This window comes from Bactrocera oleae, chromosome 4 (assembly GCF_042242935.1).
Source record: "Bactrocera oleae isolate idBacOlea1 chromosome 4, idBacOlea1, whole genome shotgun sequence".
NCBI classification, from domain to species: Eukaryota; Metazoa; Arthropoda; class Insecta; order Diptera; family Tephritidae; genus Bactrocera; species Bactrocera oleae.
The window spans coordinates 48674390-48686260 of NC_091538.1; the positions used below are offsets into that span (position 1 = coordinate 48674390).

General features: G+C 32.4%; 1 protein-coding gene across 1 annotated transcript; it reads right to left on the bottom strand.

Moving 5' to 3' along the window:
• Positions 1-158: 158 nt before the first annotated feature.
• Positions 159-9810, bottom strand: LOC106623143 (lipopolysaccharide-induced tumor necrosis factor-alpha factor). The gene is made up of 3 exons (XM_014242554.3): positions 9032-9810; positions 4166-4301; positions 159-831 (listed from the first exon to the last, which is right to left on the bottom strand). Exons 1-3 carry the CDS (start codon positions 9453-9455, stop codon positions 720-722), a joined length of 672 nt encoding a protein of 223 aa, XP_014098029.3. The 5' UTR covers positions 9456-9810; the 3' UTR covers positions 159-719.
• Positions 9811-11871: the final 2061 nt, after the last annotated feature.

Genomic DNA, 11871 nt, shown 5'->3' on the forward strand with positions numbered 1-11871 from the left:
ATTATACCAACGCCTTGAATAATAATCCATGCTAAATTTCATGAAGATACGCTACTATTCTTGAAAGTGGTTTCATTTTACTGTCATTTGTATCAACGACTTCATATAATCTAAGCTCAAGCCCTTTACAGTTTTTCTTAAAAAAAACAAAACAGTACTTTCGTTGTTTTTAGTACAGATTAATCATTAGTAATGATTACCATGGTAAAAATAAAGCTCTGTTTTTTATTTAGTGGCTAAGTATTTCTGATTCACTCTTTAAAGTCATGAAATCTGGACAGCGAAATAATTGTTAAGCATGGCAACAAACATTTTAATTATACTTATATTTCAAGTCAAATGTTTAAACACATAAATAAATAACATTTCGCTTTAAATTATCCGCCTAATATTTCAAATAATATTTGCATATACGCATTTTTAGTATATAATGCTTTAAAATATATATGAAGCTTATATATGTATCATATGTTGATCACTTAATAAATAATCGTTCAGTTAACTTTTTATATACATTGTTGTTTTAATTTTTCACTATTTAAGTAAATTAAAGTTTCATCGTTTAACAATAAATTAATATAATAATATTATACTACACATATATATATATATATATATATATATATTTGTATACAATAAAAGTGTTTTAAAAACTTCGTGGCGAGTGTCGAAGGTCAACATATACATATGTGTGTCTGCATGCTTATAACTCCAGCCCATCAGAACCCGCCGCCATTGTAGGTGCCTAGATATTTATTGCAATTACCACAGTAATGGTTTGTGCTCATGCAACTCTCCGCACAGTAGGGCAAACAGACGCAACACCATAAGCTGAAAGTAAATAAATAACAGAAAAACATGATCTAAATTTTAGCGTTGTTATATATACTTCCTTTTATTATATATTTTCATATCGAAGGTTTTCATTATCGAAATGTAAATATGTGTCTGGTGCTTGCAGCAAACACCAGTACTGTAATATATCTTTTTATGTATGAATGTACGTACATATGTGTGGGCTTATATCCGCTACAAATAATGCGCATTTTTATCAAGCAAACAAAGAATTAATGATATAAGTGGGGTTTTTTGATAAGATATTTTAGTTTTGCATTGTCTGGCACGCCATAATGCTGTGAAATAATGAAATACTTGTGCTGGGAGCTTCATTTATATAGAAATATGTAATTGTTTGCAATTTTACATAATTAAAAAGCGCAATTAATATATTACTAATATGAATGAGACGAAATTAATTTTATAAGCTTTTGGCACAACTCTTTAAATAAGTCAATTAGCAAATTGGCTAAATTAGTACTGAAAAACTTCTTCCTAAATACAATTTTATTATTTTTGCAGCAGCCAACTAATTGCCATATTAATGTTCAATTGCTATTAAATTTATTTAAATGTCACTATGGGCTCAATGAAGTGTATTGAATCAGTTGGGGGAAACTTTTACATAATGATGAAAAAATAAGGTTACCAAAAACAAAAATGATGATAAAATATTAATTTAACATATTAATACTTTATAATATATAATATATAGGTATATAATACTTTATATACATTGAATACCCTTCACAAATAAAAAAGTTTTCATACAAGAACTCGGCTTGTATGGCTGCTAAGAGACCAAACTGATAATATTTATTCAGATATTGTAGTATTGCATTGGATAATAATCCATGAAAACATTCGTGAAGAAATCGCGTGAAATACAGAAGTTTTCAATACAAAAACTTGATTTTGACGTTCAGTTTGAATGATCAGTTTGTCTGGCAGCTATTAGCTATAATAGTCCGATATTGGCGGTTCAGACACAGCTTATTGACTTACTGGAAAATGGGAAAATGGTATTACTGACAGCTTAATTGCAGTTACTTGTGGTGTTATCAAAAAATATGTTAATCAACCTAAGTGTTACAATAATCAATATTTCTTTGGCAGAATATGCAGTATTTGTGTGAGTTTACCATGTACTCAAAAGACTACTCAATAGAATAATACATATTATTAAATATTATTATTAATTATTGCTATTTTACGGTCTTAACGAATTTAGCGGATATTTCGTTGACAACTACGATTAAAAAAAAACAAGTAAGGAAGGACTAAGTTCGGATGTAACCGAACATTTTATACTCTCGCAAAGTCAAATGGTATACTCGTTTAAGATTTCTTTGTGGATTGACTGATATTTTCGGTAGAAAGTCAATTATAGGCACTGGGGTCCACATATTTAGAACTTGGGGGCTTGAACAGTTTTGGTTCGATTTAGACAATTTTTGGTCACAAGGTGGCATATTTTAATCGTATTATTCACGCAAAGTTTTAGCCCGATATAATCATTGTTGCTTGATATGCATAGTGGAAAGTGAAAGAATCAGATAGAATTGAATATGGTGTTATATGGGAAATAGGCGTGGTTGTAGTCCGATTTTGCCCATTTATAGTATAACATAGAAATATGAACATAGAAATATGAAAAGAACGTTATGCATCGAATTTGGTTAAAATTGGTTAAGCAGATCTCAAGATATGGGTTTTCACCTAAATGTGGGCGGTGCCACGCCCACTGTCTATTTTGAATGCGGTTCCTATAAAGTCATCTCATACCATCCCAGAGATAAAATTTTATGTCTCTGGCGTGTTTAGTGCTTGATTTATCGTGCTTTTAGTAGTTTTTAACAGTACCGTTATATTGGGAGTGGGCGGAGTTGCCACCCGATTTCACCCATTTTCACACTGTAGGTAGAAGTTCTAAAAACATTTGTTTCCGTGAATTTTGTTATTATAGCATTAGCGGTTTAGGAGATATGCACATTAAACCTATTAGGGGCGGGACCACGCCCACTTTAAAAAACAGTTTTAACTGCAGATACCCCTACTTATTCTGATCCTGTATACAAAATAAGAGTCTTGCATCTTGTTGTGGAGCTTAGTTATGGCAATTTATTTGTTTTTGAATAATAGCGTTTTGTGTGCGTGGTCCGATTACGCCCCTCTGCAATACCAACCGTCTCACAGTACCAAGTTTTATAAAGATATCTCAATTTTTACTCAAGTTAGAGCTTGCAAGGACGGACGGACCCGGATTTCAACTCGTCTCTTTATCCTGATCATTTATATATATATAACCCTATATCTAACTCGACTAGTTTTAGGTGATACAACCAACTGTTAGGTGAACAAAACTATTATACTATTGTAGCAACAGGTTGCGAGAGTATAAAAAAGGTTCAAAGTGTCTTCTGATGGTTTAAAACTTCATATATAAAAATTCTATTTAGTTTATAAAGAGAACACTCCAACTGGACCAAGCGTTCTCAACAACAACTGTTTTGTTATGGCTGCTAGTTTTTTGGTAATGACAGTAAAGGGTGTCGTTTTTAGACATGTGGTTTTCAAGAAGAAATAAAGCACAAATAATTTAATGTTATTGCCAAGATATTAGATTTACTACAAAGAGGAGGAGGTATGCCATTACTTTCTAAAAATAATTTCGGGCAAGTGACCGCCGCGGCCGGCTCGAATAAATTGCAGCCTAGAGGCTTTCGATCACTTTTTGCAGAAATAATAACTAATCTTTTTCGATATTCTGCTCCACAGTAGCAGCTGCTTGAGTTATCGACTCAGTTGGATTATGTCGATCGAATATGGGACGCAGCGTGAGTTGCGTTGCGCGAATGGAATTATTATTTCCAACGTTGTTCCAAAGTAAGTCTGTTCACTGTGGAATGGCAAACCAAACTGAGTATAAATCATGTAAGAGCTGTTAAGAAGACCAACTCCGAAAAAGATATTGCCTCTTTGAAAATCACACTAAAAAACATCCGCTATAATGCGCAGATATGTATCTTAAAATCTTCTGGACAATTATTTGTTTTATTTTATTATTTAATTCGGTGTTGCTTAAGTAATTAAATTTTAAAAATTTAAATATTATTTAAGTTTTATTGACTTTAATAAAATTTTTTTTTATATAATTTTTTTCTTATCTCACTTTATATTGGTTTGTTTTATTTAATTTAATGTAATTTAATTTAATTAAATTTAATTTATTTTAGTATATATTATTTGTAATTATTTTAAATCATTATTGATCATTATTATATTAATCTATTTTTGTTTAAAACAGTATTTGTTAACATTTTCTTACCCCACAATGCACAGTATCGCCGCCATTAAATGTGTCCTAGCATTCGGTTCATAGCCGATGCGTGTCAGCTTTGTAACGTGACAGCCTGGACATGTGATAAATGTTGGCTCCGGCCCCAAGGGCAAAATCGCTTGTTCTGCAAAAAATGAAACAAATAATTAATTATTGCAATCAATCAAGGCCATTTTTTATTACTACTTAAAATTTTTAATTAATGACAAGTTATGTACGTATGTACATACATAGTTCTATAATTCATAACATAGAACATTCGTATTTACCATATGTACATCTATATACGTATATATACCTATCTAGTTAGAACTGTTATGTTGATAAGCAATTTTGGGATATATTTTATAATGTAACCGAATACATTAACATTTTAATTTACCATAATAATTTCTTTCTTCTTATATTTTGAAAGTGGTTAGCAGAAATAATGATATTTTTCATAGAAATCCCCAAACATTTTTTGAAAGACAAGTAGTTAAACGTTTTTAATATAATACAAAAGATAAGAAAATTATTTTATAATTAAAATGCTGTAGTGGCAGCATATGACAGGTGGGCAAGCAGCTAATTGCCGATAAATAAAGCTAAAGACGGTTGCATAAAACTATAATACCCTTCACAAACACAAAGGCTCCTTAGATGAACTTGATTCTGATCGTTAAATCTGTATGGCAGCTATATGATATAGTGATCTGATCTGAATAATTTCTGCGGAGATTATCTTAGAAAACAACTTATGCTAAATTTCGAGAAGATATCTCGCCAAATGAAAGATTCCAATCGTTCAGTTTGTATGCCAACTATAGTGTTTCGATATCGGCCGTTCCTGAAAAGCTTCTTAGTGACAGGTGTAAAATTTCAGATCGAAAGCTTAAAAACTGAGGGACTATTTTGCATATATTTATGTTTGCAGACAGACAGAGAGACGGACATGGCTAAATCAACTTAGCTCATCATGCTGATCATTTAGGTATAAATTTCATACGGTCTCCGACGTTTCCTTCTGGGTGTTACAAACTTCGTGGCAAGCTTAATACATCCTGTTCAGGGTATAAAGATCCGATATATATAAAGATGGGAACAACGTTGTAATTACATAATAACTGACGTCAACGGTTTGACGTAGACGTGACTCTGCCTTCGCGTCATTATTTTGTGCTTTCTTTAACTGAGATATATAATATGACAAAGGCAGATTAATTACTCTATTTTTCGTTTGCTGGTGAAATTGTGTTCGGCCAGTTCTTAAAAAGTTTTTTGAAACAGTCATAACAGTAGCAAAATAATGAAGAACGATATATAGTTCTTTAATTGATTGTTGGCTGTTTAATTTCTGTGAGCATTAGGCGAAAATTGGAAGATCATGAGCAGCCATTAAACATACACCTATTTATTCCAAATTAAGTCATTAGTAGTCCCAATGAATGTTGAGGCAATTTAATTGTTTGTAAGAAGACATGTCAAACTAATAGTATACTATCTTTGTGAAATTATTAATTTTGCGAGACTGAAGTTTAAGCGCTGTGAGGCATATTTTAGATTAAATTGAAAGAGACAAATTAAAATGGCGTACTTCTAGAACCATCTCTATCAAATTCAATTAGATTTTAAAAAGACAATAATCGGCATAGTTTTTTCTTTCTTTCCATTATAGGCAAAACAGAGACGTGAAAGAGAAGTGAAAAGAAGAATGCAATTTGTTTATAACTGTGTACTCTCCTCTTCTCTACTCCTTTGTTTACAACCATTTTATCGGTCGTCTTAAGTTACACCATTTTCCGGCTAACAAAAGCCACACACCTTTCTATTTTGCATTGAGTAATGCCAAGCACACATCTCCACGTCGGTAACTCGTTAGCTCTTTATTTATTTTCACCTCAAAATCACTTTGCGTTGAAAACAAAGCAAATGTATTGAGTTACTTCTGTCTACACTTGCTTTAGAGGAAATTAAATATTTATGTAAGCACACACGCATGTCTAACATACTTTTGAAACGCATGCTTAGTTATGTATGCGCGTAACTACCTACTAGATATATACTTGTATGATGCCTAGCCAGTATATTGAGTGAGCTTACGGTTGTAGTATAAAAGCTATGTGTAGAGATCTCTTGATCTGCTTGAGAAATCGTTTTCAGAACATGGAGTTCACTTGTGTGAATTTATCGATCTATGCTCCCCTTAAATGCTTTAGTCTCAGACTCAGACCATAATTGGTATATTGTAGTATTAAGCTAGCATTGTAGGAACGCTTAGGTGCTTTCAATGGCATTTTCTTTGAATTGTCAGAGGTAAGACTGCATCAACATTTAGTGCTTATCTTTTATTATTCGATATTATATATATAAATAACTATCTTCCCGACCACAAAATTTGGATGAAAGAGTATTTGAAAAACGAAAAAATTTATAAATATTGTTTTACTATTATGATTATTGTGGTCAAAATTTCTGGGAGTGCCAGGTGTTCCTCTAGTTTTTGGAGAAGCTGCTGAATCAGAAAAAAATAAAGTATACTAAATAGCAGGGAGTTTCTTTTGCATATTGATCAACAAATTTTTATCTGAATAAAATACTTATTTATAATATTGATTATCAAAAAAAATAAATAAATAAAAAGAAGGTAAGTAAAATTTAAATTTCGGTTTTTCCATTTGCTTATGACTAATTGCTTCGAATACCAGAACAATTTGTTTCCACAAAAAAAAAAAAAAATAATAGTAAAATATATAAACAAATTATAAAAAGTAATATCAGCGGTTTTGTGCTTTTCCAACTGAAATGTCATTGACGTTATTAAAATTGCTATCAAGTACCCATTTCCGAGCAAACTTTGAAAACAAAAGGCATTATGAGTTGTGTCTGACTAATGAGATTATTTGTAAATGCAAGTGCAGCTAATGCATGCCGGTGTGTGTGTGTGTGTATCCAATTTTTTAATCTGTTGATTATACTATTTTTACTGTTAGACTCTATAGTGAAGAGTGATAAAAATAATATGTATTAAAATATTCTATTTAATTTAAAAATCTTTAGAAATATAATATTTTACGAGAAAAAATAAAATTATATATATTTCAAAAATTAAAATAACATAAAAACTAATTAGTCTTAAATTTTAAAATTTAAGTAATATAAAAAAATTATTTGCAAAAAAACAAGGTATACATTGGTAAAAAAACGTTATTTCAAAAATGTTTGGGGTAAAGAAAATTTCAAGTTTCAAAAAATATAAACGGAATATACTTTTAATGAACTAAATCAATAATAATATAATATTCTATAAATTTAAAAAACAATGTAAGTTTCGAAAAATTTAAACAAAACAAAAATATTTATTTAAATTTCAACGCAAAATAAACTTATATATGTTTTAAAATTTTTTTTAGAAAAATAAAATTAAAGGAAATTTAAATAGTAAGTTAAATAAAGTTTTTCAGTTTGAGGGGTAATGAAACAAACAGGATTTTTTTTTAGATTGATTAGGAGAAGATATTGCTCGGCTTTGAAAATTATTAAATTTAGTTTTATAAAATTAATGGAAAATCAATTCAGAAGGTTTTAATACAAAAAAAAAAAATGAAATTCATTCATTATTCCAAATTCCATGCACTGTTTTCCAAAATTTGTGTTTTGAATAATATAAATTACAGACCAGCTTTTAGAGATTAAAAAAAAATTAAATTAAAAAGAGTATAAATGTTTAAAATAAAAAAATTTAACTCAATTAACCCTTTTGTTAGTAACCAACTTTACCGACGTCTTTTAGCAACCGGGTACCGGGGTACCCACGATCTGAGTATTAATATTATTTTGTTTATTTTATCGTTCGACTGCACTGGAGCTTAATACACTTCACAGGTGCATTTCTTATAGCATAAAGGATATGTTATAAAAGAATCTTTATCTTGATTTTGATCAAGTAGTTTCTATGGCAGCTACATACATATATGCTGTAGTAGTCCGATCTGAACAATTTCTTCGGATATTGTAGTGAAGCCTGAGATAATAATCTGTGCCAAACTCTGTGACGATACCTTATCAAACAAAAACAATTTTCATACAAGGAACGCTCAGTTTGTGTCATACAAACAATGTTATAGTTGCCTGATCTAAACTATTTTCTCGGATATTGTAGTTATGGGTTTTATTTTAATCAATGCCAAATTTCGTGTCGATATCTTGTCAAATAAAAAGTTTTTCATACAAGGATTTGAGTTAGATCGGTCAGTTTGTATAACAGCTATGAGTCGTAGTTGTCTGATATCGGCGGTTCTGACAAATGAGTCGTTCAGTGGTGGGAAAAGGACGTGTGCAAAATTTCAGATCGATATCTCAAAAAATGAGGGGCTAGTTCGCGTATATACCGACTTACAGACGATCGAATATGGTTAAATTGACTTAGCTCGTCACGGTGAATATACATATGTACATATATATACATATATATATATAAAACAAAAACATATATATAATATACGTAAACATAGTGGTGGAAAGTTTAATACACCTTGTTCAAGGTATAAAAATTATGAAAAATTGGATTAGCTTTAAGAATATACAAATTTTTCAAACATGTAGTTTTCGAACTAAAAAATTTTGGGAAAAAATTTTTACTAAAACATATAAAAAAAATCTTTTAAAAAATTTCCATTAAAATAAATCACCAATACAATTCTAAAAAACTAGTTCAAAAATTATAATACAAAATAAATATTTCATTGAACGCACTAGCGATTTGCCAATTGTGACAACTGTTTTGTTGCTCGGCAAATATCAAATTGCATCATGCCACAATTCCCTTCTACGCTGATAAGTGAGTGATTCACATTTACAGCTAATCGTACTTACGTTGTATGATTACAACAGGTTGTTGTACCATCGGCTGCGTCGCGGCTGACGCGCTGGGCATGTAAGCGTGATGTGGTGGCGGTACACCGCCGCTCCCACCAGCGCCGCCCACGCTGGTGGCGCCGTACTGTGTGCTGCCGCCATAGGTGTGCTGTGCGCCAGCGCCAATACCACCAGCACTTGTTGTTGTTTTATTCATGCGTGTTTGTGCTGGTTGTTGTTGCTGTGTGGACGGACGGTTGGCGGCGTCGGAAGTGCTACTCGGTGTGGGCAACACCTGCACCGGTGGATAGGGAGCGGTGTGCATCGCCTGGTCGTAGGATGGCGGTGCGGCTGGTGGCTGATCGATGTAGCCGCTGTGTGTAGCCTCCTGCATTTCGGCGGGCATACGCGGATAGTTGACGGGTGGACCTGATTTTTCCATCGCAATGATGTTGTGTTCAATTAGCTTTTTGTTGTAGTTGTTTTTGATATGTTTTAATTACTTAATTGCTGACGAATTCTTGAACTTCAACACTTGTTTGGTTTTTACTCTGTTTGTAAATGAGTATACACAAAAAAACTTCTGCTTTAATTTTTGACACGTACACCAAATGTCAATGGGTTTGTTATTGCTTTTGGTTTTCTGATTTTTTGTTGTGAAATCACCTGCACCGCACGTTGTTTGTTTGCACAGTTTCTATATTTACCAAAATTGTTGCTGTTTTTCGGTTGAAGTTTCTTTCAACTTCGCGTGTGTTCCTGTTCGTTGCCAACGCTTGACTGTTGCTCGGCTTCGCTTAGCAGCTGTTTGCTTCGTTGACGAGTGATTCATAAGCTTGCACAATGCTTATCACTACGTTTTTACGAAGGCTCTCGTTGATTCTAGCAATCAGAAGACCGTGACGCAGCGTTGCCAACTATTTTGTTGTATATATAATATTAATATTTATTTATTAATTCGTGGGCGAGCTTTTTGCATTATGTGATTTGCATGTGAAGCTTAGTTGCTACGTGACTTATTCTTCGTTTATTTTTTGCTCGTTGTATACTGGAATTATAAGACCACCTTGGTGCAAGTCCGACTAAATCCACTCAAATAACTGTGTTAATTGAACCTACCACTCAAAAAATCGGAAAGTTAGAAGGGAATCTGTATTGTATTCTATATATGTATATACTTTCTGCTTAACGCAAAACGAGACTTTATCCATAACTCGACGAGGACATGACATATGGCCATACTTTCATTTGCTTAGGTTGGCAGGACTGTTATATGTTTACATGTCAAATTTGAGCGCGATCTGTCACATAGTTTTTTTTTTTAAGGCACTATAAACAAGTCAACCTCGAGTGTGTTTTTCGAATTTTACTATGGAAATTAATGTTGATCATAAACTGTTTGTTTTAAATTTTGTTATTCCAATGGAATAAGTGCGACGGACGCAATGGAAATGTTGCATAAGGCATATGGGGAGTCTTGCCTATCACGTGCACGTATTTTTGATTGGTATAAGTCGTTCAAGGACGGCCGTACATCGCTGGAGAACTTGCCCCATGATCGTCGTCCAACAACGTCAATAAACGAAGAAAACGTCGAAAAAATAAAGAAATATGTGTTGGAAAATCGTCGCGTGACTGAAAGAGAGATAGCTAGTGAGCTCAACATATCAAATGGATCCGCTCATAGCATTATTCACGATGTTTTGGGCATGAGACGTGTGTCTGCTCGACTTGTTCCAAAATCCAGCTCATACGTCTCGTCTTGTACGCGATTATTTGACCAAAAACAACGTAAATATTGTTCCGCAAGCACCGTATTCACCCGACATGGCACCGTGTGACTTTTTTCTTTTCCCTAAACTCAAATTGCCGCTTCGTGGAAAGCATTTTCAGTCGATTGAAGTCATAAAAGAGAATTCTAATGGTGAACTCTAATGGTGACTATTTTGAAGGGGATAGAATAAATATTGAAGAATAATTAACCGTTTTTGTTGTTTGAGACAGTCTCGTTTATATTTGAGCAGAAGGTATATCTGTATTTTGGGAGAGCACAGAGAAAAAAATTCTGAAACATGATGAAGCCATGAGCAAGTAAAGCATATTGATTTTTTAAAAGCATTTAATTATTTGGAATTCTTTAATCTTTTATTGTGGAAACCTCCATTGAAACCGATAATTAGATAATTTTGTAATTGATATTACTGAAGAAAATCTCTTTAATGAGTTGGATTACAAAAACTAAAAGTCATATCATTAATTAAAAAAATTGGAATTCTGATATCGAGTGGCATGTTCAAAAAAAAAGGTTTTCAGTAATGGTGTGGGATTACTTTCTATTCCACGGTAGTAATTGTAATTGAGGGCATACTTTCCCTATACATAAAATTTAATTCCATCTGATTCGTTCATTTTCCAGTATACAAATCAAGTACCGATGAATATATCGGTATAAAACTTCACACAAATAGTGTCTTTGTAGTATGAGATCTCAAGTTTGAAACTTTCTAAAATCGGCCCATAACTGTTCAAGCCCCCATATACCAAATATATGTACGTCAGAATACAAGTACATACAAGTATAGCTGACTTTTTACTGAAAATATCGGTCAACGTGTTAAATACAATAGATAATTGAAATTAGGAGTGAATCCCTTCCAGATAATAGTATGCCAAAAATGCGTGGAATCTGGTCAATACTTCCCTTACCTCTTATACCTAATATGAAGATTTTCGAAGTTCTGATTAACTTTATACAGCATATATCCGCCAAGATGTGAATTATCTTGATGAAGATGAGAAAGCGCATTTTTCTAATCACAGTGTATCTATCTGCTTAAAATGAATAACAACCGGGTGAC

Excerpts from the sequence above, each read along its gene's own strand:
- LOC106623143 (XM_014242554.3), bottom strand. The coding sequence starts at position 9,455 with ATGGAAAAATCAGGTCCACCCGTCAACTATCCGCGTATGCCCGCCGAA. Across the intron at positions 4,302-9,031 it reads ACCTGTTGTAATCATACAAC|AACAAGCGATTTTGCCCTTG; the intron begins GTAAGTACGATT and ends CATTTTTTGCAG. Across the intron at positions 832-4,165 it reads GCGATACTGTGCATTGTGGG|CTTATGGTGTTGCGTCTGTT; the intron begins GTAAGAAAATGT and ends ATTTACTTTCAG.